This window comes from Mytilus californianus, unplaced genomic scaffold (genome assembly GCF_021869535.1).
Source record: "Mytilus californianus isolate M0D057914Y unplaced genomic scaffold, xbMytCali1.0.p SCAF_5, whole genome shotgun sequence".
Classification (NCBI taxonomy): Eukaryota; Metazoa; Mollusca; class Bivalvia; order Mytilida; family Mytilidae; genus Mytilus; species Mytilus californianus.
This window is the reverse complement of record NW_026262701.1, coordinates 115,669,078-115,690,500: the sequence shown is the minus strand read 5'-3', so window position 1 is coordinate 115,690,500 and position 21,423 is coordinate 115,669,078. Positions and strand designations below refer to the sequence as shown.

The window sequence follows — 21,423 nt, the reverse complement described above, 5'->3', positions numbered from 1 at the left end:
AAAATCTGCATACAGTTATATGCATCAGATATAAGAATGTGAGTTCTTATTTTTGTGATACTCATTCAGTCGCATTATTCCCATTAATATAAACCTCGCAATAACTTCTGAACTTACAGTACACAATGTAAAAATAAGAAGATGTGGTATGATTGCCAATGAGACAACTCTTAAAATGAAAACTAACAACAATTGCAGATGAGACAACTCTCAAAAAGAAAAGTTGCAACCTGATTTATGTACAAAACAATAAACGAAATAAAAAAAATACTATATACAGCAACAAACAACAACCACTGAATTACAAGCTCCTGACTTGGGACAGACACATACATACAGAATGTGGGGTTTAACATGAATGTGGGCACCCAATCCTCCATAGTATGTCGAGATCCATCTTCATAGTCCATCAAAAAACAAACAAATATAAAACTGATATTTTTATCCGTAAACAACATATCTTGAGTTATATGTAAAGTAAAAGACAGAAGAAAACTGTAAATCCACACCATTCTTTAACATAAAGCCAGAGAATATTTAGATGATGATACATGTTGATAAGTGAGCATGATTTGGCTTGTATTCAAGGTTTTATGCTGTGTAAACATTGTTTTTGTTATATACATGGCATATCCTGTATCTGATTTTCTATTGAAATTATTACATTGTTTTATTGAACAAGTCAAGGTACTACATTTGTACTAGGCTAACATCTGGTTCATGTAGGTCATTCATCATCGTTAATTAATTCACTAGGGTGTTGGTCATAATAATATATAATTGCTTATCAAAAACATAAGATGTGTCAGAGATCTAGTAAATGTAAATAAGTTTCCCATTCTCCACATTTATAACTGTTGTAAAACATTGGTCAATAAAGACATTAGTGCCATACATCTCATTTCAAAGGTTGGTATTAAAAACCTTATCATTTCAAAAGGTATTAATTGATTGATAGCTAGTATTTAATGTCACTTTCAGCACTATTGGCTATATCTTGGCATTGGTGGAGGACATTGGTGGAGGACGTTGTACTACCCACCTAGACCCACAGACCATTGGCAGGAAAACTGACAATCTATTATCCTAGTAAAGTAAGATCTGAGTCGAACATATCTGTAACATCTCAAGTGTTGACATGCTGGTGTTGATTGTAGATAAACAACATAGACCATTGGACACCAAGGCCACCTCATAACGTTACAACCAAGAAAAACTACATAGACCACTCAGACACCAAGCTTTACAACCAAGATAAACTACATAGACCACTTGGACACCAAGGCCCCCTCATAAGGTTACAACCAAGATAAACTACATAGTCCACTTGGACACCAAGGCCACCTCATAACGTTACAACCAAGATAAACTACATAGACCACTTGGACACCAAGGCCACCTCAAAACGTTACAACCAAGATAAATTACATAGACCACTTGGACACCAAGGCCACCTCATAACTTTACAACACCAAGGCCCCCTCACAACATTACAACCAAGATAAACTACATAGACCACACGGACACCAAGGCCCCCTCATAACGTTACAACCGAGATGAACTACATAGACCATACGGACACCAAGGCCCCCTCATAATGTTACAACCAAGATGAACTACATAGACCACACGGACACCAAAGCCCCCTCATAACGTTACAACCAAGATAACTACATAGACCACTCAGCCACCATGGTCCCCCAAAGGGTCACAACCAATGTGAACTAAGGATGGCAAGTTTGAGTAAATATACATTGAGCAGTACATATTACACTTATCAAATGTGACATTTTCACAATGGATGTCTGTAATCATTAGTAAGGTTTGCTGAAAGTAGCTTTATTGTGCCTTTTTTCTCAGCATTGTTGTCTGAAAGTCTAATCATGTCACAGGAAGTGAGACCATTGACACCTTGCTTTAACTGTAATAATACTATCAGTCAGAGATAAAAATACTATCAAATTATATAACTATCATGACTATCAGACAAGTGTATATGATGGGAGGATTACTGGTATAAAGACACTTATAAACACGGCCTGATAGTATATTCATCACAAACGCTGACTGATAGTATATTCAGTACAAACACTCCCTGATAGTATTTATCAATCTATATAAGTCCTTGTTCAAAATCAAAAGGAATCTCATTCATTGTCATTATCCATGTTTATATTTTTGTCAATATTTTATTTTTAGCTCTCAAACTTCCTTGGAGCTTGATAAATTTTTTTGTTTCTATGACTTACCCTTACTTTCAAGAAAATCTCTAGTGAAAGTCATGTCTTATTAATGCCTTGTTTATATTGGACCTACTTATTGGTAACTTTTTGGTTGTTTTAGCTGTTCAATGTTCAATTAAAGGTTCAGGATTCCTAAATTCTTTCATTATGAACTTCACTGATGAGTCCTTATTTGTAGAAAAAGTGAGAAGGAAGATACCAAAGCTTTGTACTGGACAGACACTCTGAGCCAGATTTTTAACCAGCTAGTTCACAAGGTAACAGTCCGCAGGAAGACATGTCACCTTACCCGGACACATTAACTGACTCTGAGCCGACCAGTCTTTGTTCTTGCTCTCTAATACTGTGTGCTTAGCGGAGAAGCAGCAAATACCAATTTTGAAGTCTTGAGTTCGACCCGGCCAGGGTTTGAATCCACGACCTCCCGCACTTGAGAGGAACATGCTACCAGGAGACCACAGAGGTGGTTTAGATGTGTACATAGTTACATGACAACTTAATAAAGGTGTACAAATGATTATACTATTCCAAGAATTACTGATTTATTCCTGGAATAACTGATTTATAAAGAGAATTTTAAGTGTGTTACTCTAAATGCCCTATTCACCAATAATTATCTATTATGTTAACAAAATAACTTGACCTGAAGTCCCATTTTTATAATGGACATTCTCTACCAATAATTTTTTTTTCCTCACTAGTCTGAATAGACAGAAATTGTATGACTGCCAAAATTCACCCGTCCTATTGTCCAAACATTTTTATCCTAACACATTTACAGCTCCGTGTCATGTTTTGGTATTCAAAAAAAATGTCTATTCTTTTTAATCAACTACATAATAAATATTCATCCAAAAAAACACAAATGATAAGTTTCTTAAATATGAATCATTTTGTAAACAAACTGATCAAAACAGTCTCTGCAGGGCAATATGTACTTTGGTAACACCCCCACCCCTTACCTTCAATAGAAGATTATATTCAATTGTTGTAATAGTAGTCTATGAGATACACATCTTACATCCCTATCACTTACAAGTCAGGATATCAGGCAGATTTAACAACTTCCTGTACAGATTTTATGCACAGGTATAAACGACATATTTGTTAAACAGGTAACACATCAATTATTTCCTCCCTTAGGGATCCTCAATGATTATTACTTATTCATCTACTACATATACATTATCCTGTTTCTTTTAATTTTTTCACATGACTTAATTGCTAAATGAAATTTTCCTATTTTTATCAAGATGATCTTTAAAAAATAAATTAATTGAATAAATATTAGATTGTTTTCTTGGAACAATGGAAACAATTGAATTACTCTTGGTAGTGATTTTTTCAATAGATAATTTTTCTTTGTGGTTAGAGGGTACAACCAAGGATTTCTTTACTAAATAGATAATGGTTTAAGCTAGTCCTTTATCATGTCTGTTATAACCACTGGGATAGATGTCTTTTTTTTATCAAAAGATAAATTAAATTATGCTCATAAAATTTAGATAAGGAAATATTTGAAAGTAATAAAATAAGATTTATCTCCCTTTTTAAAACAGGAATTGTCAAATAAGGATTTCCAGTGGACAACTTTACAAATTTGTGTCAATATTCATATTAATCTTGAAGTTCCAAGCATATGTAATGATATATATAGTGTAAGAATTATGCAACATTACAAGATTTGAGGCTTAATACAGTACGATGACCTGAGGTTGTGAGTTCAACTCTAATCTTAACTGACAATGATTGCCACTTCTCCTGCCAAAAGTCTGTGGTTCTCTCCCAGTACACCTGCTGCCTCCATCTATACGAACTGGCCTCAGGGTCTCTGAAGGTGGTGTTTAACTGCTGCCTCCATCTATACAAACTGGCCTCAGGGTCACTGAAGGTGGTGTATAACTGCTGCCTCCATCTATACAAACTGACCTCAGGGTCGCTGAAGGTGGTGTTTAACTGCTGCCTCCATCTATACAAACTGACCTCAGGGTCGCTGAAGGTGGTGTTTAACACCAACAAACAGACAAACAGACAGAACAATGAATCAGGTCTGAATCTGGTGTTAGTGATTGTACATCTTTTTGTCTTGCTGGAACCATAATTGTTCGGTACCATTAACTGACATCGAGTCAGGTATTTAACTTCCAATTTTCATATGAACAGCAATGAATATTGTGAGAATTTAATCAATAAAAGTTGTCTGAAAGTGTGTGTATTACACTGGTCATTTTTCAACATAACAAACATGCCTGTATAAATGTCAAGGACATAGGTCACAGAAGGTCAGACATTAACACATTATTAGATCAGATACTGAGCCAATTCCTTGGTAGAATTAGAATATTCCATTTACTAATCAAAGCAATGCCTTTCAGAAGAAGATACCACACACCATACAACAACAAACACACACAAGGGTCATGAAAGGTTAGACATGAACACATAACTCGATCAGACAGATATCAACAATATACTGAGCCAATTCCTAGGTAGGATTAAACACTCTATTTACTAATCAAACCCATGATGAAGATAATACACACCATACAACAAACACACACACACATATCACACATACAGTGTATAAAATGAAGAATGTGTGTTAAGTTGATGTGTAAATGGTACATCAATCTCATGAACACTTACCCTTCGTTTTCTCTCCAAACAAACTAGATTTTCTACGAAGCTTTTGTTTTGACTGCATATTGTTATCAATACAACTATCATATCATAATTTCCACTTAACACAATTTTTACACTTAAATTCTTCTGGAATATTCACCTAGAAACATATTTTTGTGTTAAGCCAGCAAAAATTTAGATCAAATTCCACAATTAAAGCATCACTGCACTTTTTCTCTACATGATTAAATTAAAGCTCAAAGAATCACACGATAATGGACAAGATTATCTCCCTTTAGTTATGGTTTCCACATTATCCAGATCTACCAGAAATTCACAGTTGTTCTCATTATATAATCATTTTTCTCCAAAATATGATGACTTTTCCTGAATTATTACACAGTTATTCCCCCTAATCTGCACATGATACAACAATGAATCAGTATATTAATTAATTTTTATAGATACCGCCAACAAATTATGGACAATTATGATTAACAATAATCACTTCAATATATCCTGTATTGTCTATTAATATTAAGGTTTTACTCTTCAATTCATATGAAAGATAGCATATGGTTATGTCGAAAGACGAAAGTGTTTCAGTACTTAGATAAAATCACTCAAAATATTACACATATATAATACTGAGAAAATACAATGTCTTTAAATTCTGAAACTGGAAGTAATTCTCCAACCGAGATGGTGTGCAATCTTACATTAAGTCCAAGTCACAAATTAAAAGCAATTGCATTTTTTTGGAATGTTTCTTTGAACATCCCTATCTAACAAAGATATGATTTGGGTGAACGTCCCACTCTAACAAAGATATAATACATCATGTCGTGGCTTAGACAATAGTTATGTAACAGACATATGTACTCATATCAGTATCTACAGTTATCTCACTCAATTATATCACAATAAATCTCATTTTCCTCTCAAATATTGGAATTAATTCAATTCATATTCAACACTGTTAACGTTTAAATTAATCCATAAAATATCCAACTTTAACTGAACTTATCAAGTATTGGAACTCTACATTTAACCACATAATAAATATTTCAGAAACAGATTCTCCATATTCAACAGAAATATCTATCCTAACTGTGCAATTAACTGCGATATGTTCAATGTAATGTTTAAACAAACACTCATATCTTAAGAAAATATCTCAATTTTAATCAGTCTCCATCTCTATGCTTCCATTGTGTGTTTCAAGTTGATATATTAAGTAGTGTATTTTTTCCCAATAAAATTGTATTTGCAAACTATTACACATATTTTAATCCCGTAACACGGCAACAGGTTTTATACACACGCCTCCAACATGGAATCAATAATTGTAAATTTCTTTTTATATCAGAATTGGACACAACACTTCACTAAGATCATGTATCGAACTGGTAGAATAGTGCAAATCAATAGTGCGTAACATTAAACACTGTATGGCTACTGGCATTGAAAGTAAAGTGAGTTACACCTGATCATTTCAAGTTAATTGTAAGATAAATCCCGAGATGATCCTAAAGTAAATGTAACACAAGTATTAGGGCTGTTTGCATCTGATAAGAAGTACTCAAAAACTTGGCATAGCATGATATACAACTGTAATGATAATAGCTTCTGTGGTCAGTAGGTATTTAAATGGCTCCACATATCCACTGGTCATCCTGTGTGGATCAACACAATGTCTCTCCTAAACTTGACCACAGTAAAATGCCACTGTTCTATTCTGACTGAAGTCGATTTTTTCCTTGGAAAATATCTACCAGTCTTGTGCCAGTAAAACGACCAATATAGTTTTTCCCTTGAGGATACTTTATAGCAGCTGATATCTGCCAGTTCAACAAAAGATTTAAACCAGTCCTTCTCAAGAGTTAATTTACTGGTCAATTAGAACTGAGTGTTTTATTACCATGCATTCTGTGTATACACACATACAAACAGAATGTTTAACTTTACAGACCTACATATTCCTGTCTTTCACCTCTGCTTTCATTTGATGCTGATTAAAATCTATTCTAAAGGTACATCTGGATTTTGAAATTTTTTTTTTTAGCTTAACCTCCCAGAATTGAATTGAACAATAGAAGAAAGAAGTGAAGGACTGTTAATAGATCAGCAAACTTTACATAAGTAGAGGACATAAAAGATGTCTATAAAGTAGTTATTTGTTTTGTTTCTACTATGTCAATAGCTTTGTCATTGGTATCATGAAACACCTGACCTTTATGTCATTACAGGTAAAATTATACAGGTAATTATCTCAGGTCAACAGGTACTTTGGACAGCAAAGATAAAATAGGAAAGTCATGTTTCATACTTGATACAAGTATAAAATTTCCAGTAAGAAATACTATTGATTGATATATCAAATTGTCTTCCAGATTGGACCATCTGTTTAATATATCATGATCAGAAATTTATGCTAAGAGAAACTGTCAGGAAAAACAATAAACTTTGGAGAAGTCTCTTAACATTTTTTCCTGTACACTATTATCAGAGGTGTATAAAATGTACAAGCCTCCATAATTCTATGTCATTTGTATATTGGCAAGAAGAACTACCTCAGGGTAAAACTCAAAAGAAATCAAGAGAGGTTGTTGACCTACTCAGAAAAGACTAATCAGGTTACACGTTTCCACATATATCTTTTTGACCTTGAATATTCTAAAAAAAAATTAAAGATTTTTTATGCCTTATTGATTACTGGTTTAGTCAGAAAATATTTCTTTTGCCTGTTCAAAGAATACACATTCAAGTTAATTGATTAAAAATACTGGTAACTACTGATGGGTATACCAATGAATGGTAAATTCTAATGTTTGGTACTTCATCATTTAGTTTGCTGTGCTATATTTTCATTCTTAAAACTTCGCAAGAATCTTGGTTTCAAATTCCAATGAATCATATGAACTTTAAAGTTTGTTTTTTTTTCAAAATTGAACTAGATTGGTCAGTTTGTCTTTGCTTGATAAAAGGGTCAGATAATTAATCAACCATCTTGAAGTGTCAAACTTTGGAGAAATCACCCTGGTAGACATATACTTCATTTTGCAGAATGTGAGGAAATGTGTTATTGATTCATTTTGGGTGGTTTTTTTTCATTGCTGTTTGTTACATGAAGTTAGAACCATAATTCATCAGACTGTCCCGAATTATTAACCCCCTGTTGCATCATGGGTAGAAAATTGCCCCTGACAACAAGGGAGGAGCAAAATTAACATAAGATGATTTTCTCTCATGGATTTGATTTGATTTTTGGTGTTTTAACGCCACTTTTAAGCACCGCTTTTGGGCTATTTCATGGCGGCCAGTTTTTATTGGTGGAGGAAGCCGGAGTGCCCAGAGAAAACCACTGACCTTCTATAGGAAAACTGACAATCCTAGTTAATTAAGATTTGAGTCGAGTTCACCCGCACGAGCGGGGTTTGAACTCACAACCTCAGTGTTGACTGGCTAGTGATTATAGTAGTAACTACTTAGACCACTCGGCCACCGAGGCCCTTCTCTCATGGAAGGCAGAGGACAAAAAGATCCTTAACTAGGGATAACATTTTAATAATATCCTTTAACCTCAAAATGCCATATAGTGTAGAATTACATTCATTTTTGATTCTGATAAAAATGTTAATCTCTGTATAATTGGTATTAACATACTAACATGACAAAAAGTTTCAATTACAAAATTATCCAATTTATTTTCTGTACTTGTCTATACCAGTAATAGATAATACAACATCAGAAAAACACATTACTGATTAAAAACATAAACAAAGCGTTCAATTAGAGGCTGATATAGGTACACACATGTGATGTAATATTGAGTAATGGGAGAGGGGCGGGAACACAATACAAGGTAACGAGGAAGTCTCAATTCTTGCCAAATTATTAAATAACGATAATAGGAAACAATTCCAACAAAAGCAAAAATCCTGATTTATTGGACTTTAACCACATAAAAAGACGGACAAATCCTTGAAAGTTTTGACAACTTTTCCCATCATTAAAGTTGTAAATCTGACCACCCATATCTATTTAGGGTTTCCATTTAAAGTTTAAAAGTTATAATTTTCCACCTCACTGGAATACAATAGTTGGACTATCATGTGTAATGTTTATAACTGTCATATGTATATATATCATATGTAGGCCTTTTGTCCTGTTCTTACTCATCTAATAAGGTCTCCACCCTTTTCTTCAGGAAGTGCACACCTTTTATACAGGTGTTATCTATAATAACTTGTCAAAAATTACAATATATTGACAAGGTTAACTGTAATATGATCAGCCTTGCTTAAACTGTTTAAATCAACTGTTATTATAAAGTGGGTTCCATGAAACCACAGACAGTATGCTGATTTTAACAGTCTCCTTAAAACGCTGAAAAATAATTCTATCATGCAAATTTTGTAGTTCCCAATATAACTACAATATAGGTGAAAAGATCTGGTTTGACAACAAAAACAAATAATAATTCCTACTTACAAATAAAAGACAAGAAACAAGAGAAATAGAGGAAAAATTTTGGTGGCAAAAAAAATGAAATGTTGAGAGTGACTGTATTGAGTGGGGGGATCTTAAGTAAACACTGCCTGCTTCATTTTAATAACCACAACAGAGAAATGTTCAATGTGAGATTGAGAGCAATTAAAAAGTGTCTTAGTAAGCAAGAGACATTTCAACATCCAGTACAGCTATAACGATAACCCTATAAGATTCATTCTACTTCAGAAGACATCTGATTATTGCTTCTTTTTGTCTATATACTATATATCTTTGGGTAATTTTGTATAATCCAAGTTTCAAAAAATAAAAGAAGCCTTAGTTCAGAAGAAGTTTGTCTAGGGTCTTATTTTGTCATTGGCAGATATGATTTATCAAACAGCTATTTAAGATTATCATAAATTCTAAATATAAAATAAGAGTAATTCTAAAAGAATCTAGGTCTATATACTATAAGTGGATTCAAATATTTAGTGCAAACCGGATGTTTAAATATAATTGATTATTTACTTAAATGTATACATTATAATTTAACTGCTCTTTTTGAAGAGCTTTACAAATAATAACATTACCCAGATAAACAGCAGAGACAAGATGACACTTAAATTTAGCAATAAATTTATGAATTACATATTTATATTTCTAAACCTCAACAATCAGTCTCTGTACCTCTTTACTGATTTCCTAAACAAGTCCACATTGGAAAATAAATAATGAATATCATTACTTCTACAATATGATCATGTCTAATTTTCAAGTCTTTAGTTAGACCTGGCAGCAGATCAAACCCACAACCTCCTGTACTCTAGGCAAGCATGCTACAACCAGACCACAGTGACAGTAATAAGGTAATTGGTAGATTAATGAATCAACCGGGGCCTTTTATAGCTGACTATACAGTACAGTTTTTTTCTCATTGTTGAAATCCTTACAGTTGCCTATAATTGCTGCCATCCACTTCATTTGAACTCTGGTGGATAGTTTCATTGGCAATCTTACCACATCTCCTTATTTTAATATTAATTGTAGAGAATGCACTGTAAGAGAACTAGGGAGGGAACTTATCTCATCCAACTTACTACTATTCTATAGAAAATGTTTTGAACTACTAATCAGATGTAAATAACAGTCAAACCTGCTATTTCGACCTACAAATGCAGTCAAACCTGCTATAAAGGTAACCTCTTTTAAGCATAAACCTATACTGTCAGACCTCCCTCTTCTTGTCCCATTGGAGTAATAACTTTGCTTTTTGAACCTCTATGCAAAGGCAATCTCTCTTATAATGTCAGTTTTTTTCTGTTCCTGATGGTGACCTTTAAATACAGGTTTGACTGTAGTAAGCTTATTTACTTTATTTTTTATAATGTGTTTATGTTTGATGTATATTTACTATTACTTATAAAGAATTCATGACTCACTTAACAAATAAAATTTTATACTCAAACTATCAAGCTGAAACATATTTCTCTATGCTGATTATAAAATGCTTGCATGTCAGAGGGTCAATTTTCATATTTCCAAGCAAAGTATATTTAATAAGACTGTTTACTTATTCTAATATGAAATTGAATTTTATTATACAATCTCCTATGTACATAGGCCCTTTTACCGCCTACTGACTTATTATTGACCAAATTATCAATCTACTATCAGTACATACACAATACAAACTGTACTTTACAAGATAAATACAACAAACATTCATATCCACATGTTTACGCCTTAAAATTTAGCAAAATATTTCTGAAAATCTTCTCTAAAAAATTGGAAAACACATGCACTGACTGTTTCCTGTTAAAATGACAATTAATATTTGTTTCCTATTATTTTAGGTCATTGCGTAATTAAGTACTATCAAAAAATTATTTCAAAGGGCATATTCATTAGATGATAAGCAGTGAATGCGTAATACATGTTTACATGTCTATCTTTCTTTTACAAGTCTTGCATGTTTATGAACTTTGCATGATACATGTACATTGCCTTCAACTTTTCACAACTGACAATATAAAACACACACCCTAATTGCAAAATATGGCACATATTTTATATTCAAACCTTATATAGACTGCTCTGTAAAAAAAATCCACAAATGGTCACTGCCCACTTTGAAGTACGAATATTATTCACAGTTATGGTACAAGATATCTTTACTGGGCAGTCTGTGTATAATTCTATAGAAGTCCCAGATAATTTCCCGTACTTTGTATACCTGTCACCTGTAGTTCCAGTCTTACGGGAAGTTAAGGTATAAACTTCTTATTAATATCTTCCCTATCTATGGATAGGTGAAACCTAATACGGTTTGTTATTGGAGAGGAAAGTCAATATTTGAACTTTGATAAAATAAACTATCTCTTTTACCTTATATCAGTACCAATCAAGGGAACAGTAAATATTCAACAGTATATTACAGGTAAAAGCTGGTCTATTTATAGGTATTAAGGGTAAACATCAGGTAAGTTTGATGATTGCTGTTATTTTCTAATTTGAAGATTTTATTGCTTTTGCAGTAAAGGGTGTTTTCGTTCTGACAGCGATCAGGCTTTTTGCCAAATATTTAGCAGCATTTTCTGCACTGTTTTTAATTGCAAGTAAATTTGTTAAATATACTTGAATTGAGATGCAACCTTAAATTTAAAATCATCATAAAACATTTGTATTATTAAAGAGATTCCTCTTTTATATGCTAAGTATCTGTCATGCTTGTACAGAAAATTCCCTCCGATTACTAATGAAATGTCTTCCTTCCATTTAACAGAACATTTTCAAAGAAGAAGTCATCCTTTACATGACATTAAAAACCTGAACTGTAGTTACGCCTCTAAAATAATATTTTTTTTTAGACTTGTTGCATCCATCGGACAAGTAGTTACCAAAAATTGAAAATCATGTTAGAAAAAATATTGACTTCTAAAACTGGTCTCTCAAAAAAGTATAAAAGACCACTTGTTACAATTTTTACTGGATACAGAGTTTCCTTTCATCAAAATTAGACATCTATACAAAAAAACAGGTTTATTAATCAAAATGACCCCTCAAAGCAGGGGCAGATTCAGGCGGGGGCGTGGCCGGCGTGCGCCCCCCCCCTAAAATTTGCAAATCATGGGTTGTCCTCAGCTTAATAAAGAATATTTTGATAATTTTACCTCAAAAAAATTTACGCCTCACTTCGCTCATCGAAAATTGAAGTTTGCACCCCCCCTCATCTAAAATCCTGGATCCGCCCCTGCAAAATGCATGACACACTACAAGTACTCTGCATTTTCATAGTGCATTTAAAAAAGTGAAGTTTATATTTCCCATTACACTTGATCACATGATTCTGACCCAACTTAAGCAAAACACTGACCTGTTATTAGAAGTAGAGCATGACAGATACTTAGCATATAAAAGAGGAATCTCTTTAATAATACAACTGTAAAACAGTCTATTCAAGAACAAGATCTGCTTCACAAGTTGTCTGTGAAACAAAGAAGAGAGTGTAGTTATATTTTGCAATTGCTATTAACCTATTTGCACCAAAGATGTCATTAGACATAATTGGATATCTCTCATTTATCTACTTTTTTCCTTAATCTAATTGCTTAAAGAGACCCAATCAGGCTAACGCCCTCTTGGGTGTATGGGTGAATACTTATCTACATGTAACATGGTAAATAAATGTACTATACCATGTATACAATGCTGAAAGACTAGTCAAAACCTTCCAAACAGACGAATTAACCAAACATGTGGTTTTCAGGAATATAATTGTTGCCATAGTTCTAATTGAAAAGGGATTTTAATCAAAATTATATCGTAAAAAAGAAATAAACTAGTTGTCCAGCAAAACAAATCGATAGTAATCGAGCAGATGGACAACTATAAAAATTATTGATCTGCACTGGAATACTTTGTTGTACAGTGTACTGATGTTGGAGTTATAGTATTTGTAGCTGAAAGTATTGTTTAATACTTTTAAATGAAGAATGCTGAGGAAGAGCTCAGCATTATCATTTCTTTTATGAACTATTCAATGTACTATTTTTTCCATTTACATATGAAGTTCTTAAAAAAACACATTTCCACGAGTAAGGGTTTTCATACCAGGAATTAATTACTGTAAATTCAGAAATTATTTGCGAGGTTTTTATTAATTAGAATAATGCGACTGGGTGAGTATCGCAAATATCTGATACATAGATATGTTTGAAGATTTTCCTAAAATCACAATAATTAATTTCGCATTTTATCCATTTTTTAAATATCACAATAATAAAGGCATGCAATAATTTCTGAATTTACAGTAACAAATCTCATCAGTCTTTTAAAACATATTATAGACTTAGGATATATATTGTTTTTACTGTGAACCTAGTACCATGTTCAGTGCTCTGTTTTGTGTTTTTCTTTTTTTCATTTGGTCATTGTGCTATCTGTCTTTCTCCTACCTATGGCTTATGATTGCCCCCTCGGTACCTACTTATTTGTTTTGCAAATCCAGTTTACTTATTAAAAGATGTGATACCATTTTTATACTCTATCTTGTTTCTGAGGTAATCACATTGTCAGTTATAGATTTTTTAACAATACAGCAGTCTTACATTTATCACAAATATATTTTACTGTTCAAACACCTTTGACTATTCTGAACATGCATGGAATATGTGCCAATGGACATATAGCAAAAACAATCCATTAATCAACTAAGAAGTAGAATATTATGCTTCCATGATGCAATTAATTTCTGACTCTTATACATAATAATGTATTTGAAGACAATACCTATCAAAGCAATCCTTACCTTACTCCCATAATTCTCATAGAATATCATAAAATTGCCAAATGTAATCAGAAACAACTACACATAACACTTGCTTTTCTATTCTATTGTTTTTTATGTACTCGTAAGTACAAATTACTATTGTAAAGTTTTTACATACAATGACAAATCATTTCATGTCAAAGTACCAGACAAGAAGGTCTGAAACATTTGTCCTTCAACACTACAAACAAATAATTAAATTTGTCCTCCATTGAAAAACATGTTTTGGGTTGTTGTTTTTTTAGCAATACCTGTAATTTTTTCCAAATTCAACCTGAAAGTACACATTACACTTTGTTACTGTTTCGCTGTTACACCACTATGCACTATTCAAGGGAGATAATGTGGACTCTTCACAACCTCATCATTTAATGCAATAATTAATAAATATCCAGGAATTTGTGAGTCCAATACCATAATCATTGTTGTCATTTCTTCTTGTCCTTTTTTATAACATGACTTAAATCAGGCCATTGGCTCTCTTTTTGAGCTTATCTTTCAGTATAGAACATTAATCATTGTTTAGTCTTTAATATGTTTATTTATTTTAATTTTGAATACATTAATACAAGGTACCTGAACAGTAACCTTTTGGATGATGTTGATAGATAACTGCCTCACTGACATTCAACCCATATGTCTTTCTACTTCTACTTTAATTTTGGCATCATGCATGTACAAGTCAAGTTAATTTTTCAATGTTAAACAATTCAAATGACAAGGGTGACAGTGACAAGTAGTTCAGTCCTCTGTATTTAATTGACAAGGTCATAAAAATGCACATGCACTGACCCACAAGATATTAAATCCTATTTATAAGACATAATTAGAGCACCTGTTATTTATCTCAAATTAAGATAGATGATAAAACTAAGCAAAAGTGTTTTTGATGTGTTCAAATTGTGTAAATTTCTATTAGATATTTACCTCTTCTCTTGTCAACAAAGCAGGAGATAATAAAAACTTTTAATCTATCATTTTTCGTCACAGAATGTTATTTTGTACAAATGCAATACACATCCAGGTAGAAGTCTCAAAGGTGTATGTATGCCTTCTTACCTGGAGAAATCTTCAAAACAACTATATAATCTGTTTACTTCACTTGAAAGATTAAAATTTAGTAATATACTGACCTACTGAACAAAATTAAACTAATCTTTTTTTTCATATCTTTATCAAAGATATTTTTTTCTTTAAATCCCTTAGGAGCCCCATTGATACTGGAAACCAAATAAAATAGACTGAATAAAATACTCAGACCTAAAAATAAAATTCATATCTTTTACTTTTTTAAACATACTTTTTATAATAGGAAAAAATTATACAGCTTTTAAAAAGGCACATGAATAGTAGAAAAATAACAGTTCATCAAGCATGTCAAAATTTAATGGGAATTTTAAACCATCTTATAATGCACAGTTCTTTAACATGTGATGTTTACCTGAGTGAGGGATGTTCTTGTAACTTCCTTTAATATCTTATGTAATTTGCTGGAATTCCAACTCCAAAGTACATCTATTGGACAAATCTATCTTTTGAAATAATAAACAACTTTAGGAAATTTCAATCTGAATTCTTACTGTGGGCAACCCAGACAAATAAGAGGCATATAAAAGCTATAACTTCTGAAGTTCAACAATATATATAATCAGCACAGGTCTAAAGGCAACAAAAATGATAATGCTCATGGAATGACTGACTTCATGCAGACCCTTTGACTCTTTTAGCACAGCAAATGCAGTAGATACATAAGAAAACACACTTCATTTATATCTTACTAATTATAAAGTACAGAAAAAAGTAAAATAACAAAAATACTGAGCTCCAAGAAAAATTCAAAATGGAAAGTCCCTTATCAAAAGGCAAAAGCTCAAACACATCAAATGAATGAAAAACAACTGTCATATTCCTGACTTGGTACAGGCATTTCCGTATGTAGAAAATGGTGAATTAAACCTGGTTTTATAGCTAGCTAAACCTCTCACTTGTATGACAGTCACATAGAACTTCTGCTATTGCAAAGACAGAACAATCACAACAGTCAAGAAATGCAAAAGGGCACTAATGAATAAAACCCCATAACTCAGAAACGTAAAATTCAAAATTTATAAAAAACAAAAGGGAGCTCACGTCAATAGATATAAACAATTCACCAAAGTTTTATACAAATTGGTTAAAGCGTTTTTGAGTTAATGTCCGACATGTTGACGACGGACGGACAGACAGACGGACGGACAACGGTATACCATAATACATCCCGTAAACGGGCGTATAAAAATGTAAAGACAACTATCAACCACAAACTGAAAAGATAATAGTCTTGAATAATCTTTAAAATTACCTAAAATAAAATCATGAAAAATGTTGACCGAGTATCTATTAGGGTAGTTGCAAGAATAACACCAGTGATCAAAGTTATATGCTTGTAAACCAGGAATTCAACATTGATTCAAACAACTGGCACAGTTAGAGAAAATGGTTGATCATTTTGCAAAAATATACCCTAACTAACGTCATAGTGCAATGGATGTTAAAGTCATCATTGGCATTATCCAAATGTATTTACTGAAACAACCTAAAAATCATCCATCTTTTTAGACAATAACTTTTACATATACACCATTGGGGTATATTTTTGTGTATATTATTTCAAACCCATATTAGTTATAATATCAATCTAAGATAATCCACATACAACAAAACCTAAGAATACATTTCTTTTGACTTCAATGAAATGTCTCTATCCGTTTATTTACCTTTTTTTCTATTTTCCACTATTTCTTGAAATTTGAGTTTTTGAAGTAATAGAACTTGTAGTTTTGTTCAATTTAATAATCTGAATTCTTATACACTTACAATTTTATAGTTTTTATTTTGAATGAATATGTTTAGTCTTGTACTACTATGGATCAAGAAAAATAATAACCAACAATTATATTTCATACTTATTAATTATCCAATCAAAAAAGTTAGTTATCAGCAAATATATAGTATTCCAAAAATGACAAAAATAAATATGACTTACACTGCATATCGAACTGTTTATAAATCCATTTTATACAAAAAGTTGACTTTCATCAGCAGAGCTGGCATCTAAACAACATCCAAGTAGAAAATAATTGAACTTATTTTTACTGCTGCAGTTTGGCAATAGACAAACACCACTGTGTCAATTAGTGCATGATGGGTAACGAGAATTACACCTGATGTTCCAATTGTTATAAATGTTTTTGTCAATGTTTTCGGATATTGTACCTCTAATTGCATGTTTTCTATAACAATCAAATAGAGTTTGTTATCAGTTTTTTCCCTATCATATAGTGACATCATTAACAGCTTGGAGTACCAAATGAATAAGATGATCCCCTTTTATTAACAAATTGATAGGATTTCCCAATAACTTTTTTGTTTGGTGACATTTACACAAAAGTGATGTATAATTACATACTGATCTGAAATCAATGTTGATTATGTTGACCTTAGACCTTAGGAAAGCCTGCAAGTTCATAATGGAAGCATGTAAATAAAAGGGTAACAAGGCTAATTTCTCTGCCAAGATGTTCTCATTTCTAATGTATCGGTGTGGCCTATTGTAGGATATACAATTAGAGTACAGCAAACAAACAACACAAAACCAACAAGTGAGAATTTGGTACTGCCAACATATGCTCCCTCACCCACATATAACTCAGATATCTAAGTAACCAAACTAGTTATCAATACTTTCTCTAGAGCCCATACATATAGAATAAAGAGCTGCGCCATGAACCCATGATATGCCCGCTGCATTTTCAACGAATAAAGTTCCATAGCTCCTCAATGTCAAATCAGAAATTTATAAAAAAAACCTATAAAGTGAGCTTATTTTGATAGATCTATACAAGTCACCAAAGTTTCAAGAAAACTGCTCTAAGCATTTTTGAGTTATTGTCCCAAAACTGGAACCCTTTTTTATGAATAAAATCCCAATACACCAAAATGTAAAATCAGCAATTTAAAAATGGAACGCGAACTTATGTCAATATATAAAAACAATTCACAAAAGTTTCATGAAAATTGTTCAAAGCATTTTTGAGTTATAGTCAGAGAACTGGAAAATCATCCATTTTTAATGAATAAAATCCCATAATTCAGCAACCTAAAATCTAAACTTTATCAAAAATCCAAAAAAGGAGTTTAGGTCCATAGATATAAACAATTCAAAGTTTCATGAAAATTGGTGTAAGCATTTTTGAGTTATTGCCCGACATGTTGACGACAGATGGACGGACAGATGGACGAACAACGGTATACCATAATACGTCACGTAAACTGCCTATAAAAACCTTTTTGGGGTATCCTCTTTAAACAAATTCACAGGGGTCTCTCTGATCCTGGCTAAGACGCCGTGTGTACGGCTACATTGTCAAGGAAACCAACTTTTTTCAATAATTACTATTTTTAGACTTTGTAACCTTGAACTTTGACCCTGCTACTTCAAAACCTATACCCTTTTGCTCCTTCCTTCTCTCTTTCATCTATACAAATTTCATTCCAATCAAGCAAAGGAAATTCAAGTTACCATCACAAAACCATTTGTTTCCATTAGACCAATGGAGGGAAGGACAGACCAACAGACAGACAGAAGAAGTTAAGAACTGAAGGATGAACATAAACAGAAGGATGGACACATAAAGCAATGGCTGTATGCTCCCTAATGCAAGATACAGAAATTGTAGAAAATTTGTTATATTTAATACTATTGTTATAAAAAACAATGCTTTTCTGCAAAAAAGCATTTGACATAACTTAATTTTGATTATACATTATACAAATATCTCAAAGAATTGAGCATCCAGAGCTAACACCACCAGACTTAACCCAACTATACTGTGAACACTTTATATACCACATAAAAACCTGCCCTACTTTTGAACAGCTGACATCAAAATCATAAACTACAAGGATGAAAAGATTTCTCAAGTTTAAATGCAGTTGTAAAATAGGTTTAACAGAAAGATTACATAAGGGCCCATCTATAGATCAAACACAATTACACAACGCTTTAAATCACATGAGATATAGCTTCTACAGTGTGTATAGTTTGTGCATATCAGATAAATAGATTCATCTAAAGAAGATGTATCTGTATAATTCATCATATTGTTTAGTGTAGAAAAGGTTGTTTCCAATTCATCTCATTTTATAAATTGTTCATTGGTACATATAAAAATACTATTTGGAATAATCCATCAATATTTCAGCTATACATCAAACGTTTTAAGTCCGAAGATCTGTTCAATCAAAGTGCAGTACACATCAATATTGCCTGTAAAGTGAATAACAGACTTATCAGTCAATATCAATTCCTACCAGTTAAATGTTCAATATATTTCAAGAGATTTGCTATGCCAAATTAGAGCTGAAATAAGAATTAGTACACCCTAGAGACTATGTTAACCAGTTTTGTTCAAAGTATTTACCATGTATGTACAAAAAAATACTGTCTTTATTCAAATAAAGACTAATCTATATCTGTAACTGTAATCTTTCTCTCACTTGTGGCCGATTGTGACTATATTCCTGACTTACCGGTATACAGCAAATCATTTACCTATAGGGCCCTAAATACTTTTTCAAAGCTGCCCTAGTTGAACTGGGTTGACAGCTGGAATTTTGCAATTTAAGGCTCATATACATTTTATATGTGCTATTGTGAAACTGTGACTACTATACTGCTTTTCTTGGAGGTAAAAATTAAAAAACTGAGAAAATTATCTGAAATTAGGTGGGGTGGTTTAGACCATAGATATAAACAATTATATTAAATACATCCATAGGAATATATATTACTGAAGGCCAGATCAGTTCAGGTCTGTAAAAGATAGGACAGTGTTCATTTAAAGTATGCGATTTTGGCTGACTTGGCCAGCCATAAATGATTCCAAAGCAAGACATTGACTTCTAATAAACTGCCATAAATGATTCAAAAGCAAGACATTGACTTCTAATACACTGCCAGTCAACTGGGTAGACTACTCTAATTACAAGAGAATATTTGAATGACAAAGAAATATAGTTACAATGTTCATCTCCCAAGGTCAAATCATACTGCAAAAATAAACTTATATTGTCCATTTTTTTTAGCAGGAATAGGTTCCTGCCCATCCACCAACATCCATGATGCCCATTACCTCCAAAGCTGTCGACCACAGATTGGTATCAGTTACAATGGCAGCAGTCATCTAATTTGCATGCTTTTGCAAATTTTTGGAAATGCCAGATTTTCCGGAAACTTTTGGGAATGAATGAGTTCAGGAAAGTCTCAAAGTTCTCATTCTGCCAAACCCTAATAGCTGCTTTTTCTCTTATTTCATGCCACACACAAACAAATAGACCCTTTATTTCAGGGCTACTATACCATACAAAATAATATGTAAAACACTATTCCTAAACCTAACCTTACATTAACCATGAACTGAACTCTATCCAAGGAAATAAAAGATGGTTTACTTTAAAGGTCAAATGAAATACAAGATCTAAGAGTTACATCTCTTTGCCATTTTCTAACTTATACTTGTATCTTATAAAAGCACATTCATACCTACCTACCTTGTTTGCCTTATACCTGAAGGACACCTACAGAAAGTGGTTTTCACAGAGAAGAGCCAAAACGAGTAAACAGATGAATTATAGACTATTGAACAAGTGATATGGCCTTCATTCTTTGGCAGATCAGATTTTCAGTTTACCCTAAAAATGTACTGCTTGAATTATCAGGCTAATAACAATACATCTTCTTTCTCTAATACAATTTTATGTTTTCTGCTGCAGCATCAACTAATGCCAACAGTATTCTAGAAAGTAATGGATGAGTTATATAGGTGATCATTTATTTACAAATTAACATACCTTTGTACTTCCATGGTAATATGAAGTTTTGTTTGTAATATTCTATATATATTGGAACTGAAATGCTATCAGACTAATAGACTCACAATTTACAGTAAATCAGGGTAGCCTCAACCCTTTGATGATACAATATACAGTCAATCATGTTAACCAAACCCCAAGTGAACTTTTCAAAGGGAATCTCCAGTAAATCATGGTAGCCCCTTACAGATATAATACGCAGTCAGTCTTATTAGCCCAAACACCTTCAAATTGGATTGAGCATTTCTTCGGTTTCGCTAAACAGCAAGGACAAAGTTTCATATTCTTAATGTTTTTCTTATGAAAATTAAAAACTTACTATTT

General features: G+C 32.5%; 1 protein-coding gene across 25 annotated transcripts in view; it reads right to left on the bottom strand.

Annotated features, from left to right (window-relative positions):
• LOC127700732 (rho guanine nucleotide exchange factor 12-like) overlaps positions 1-21,423 on the bottom strand; it is a 137,280-nt gene that overhangs the window by 84,596 nt on the left and 31,261 nt on the right. Inside the window, exon 1 of one of the 25 annotated variants that reach the window (XM_052204377.1) lies at positions 4,890-6,322. The exons of the other annotated variants lie outside the window; for them this stretch is intronic. Coding sequence (XP_052060337.1) covers positions 4,890-4,947 — 58 coding nt within the window. The 5' untranslated portion in view covers positions 4,948-6,322. Of the gene's footprint in view, positions 1-4,889; positions 6,323-21,423 lie in introns of those variants that run through there. 25 annotated transcript variants of the gene reach the window in all.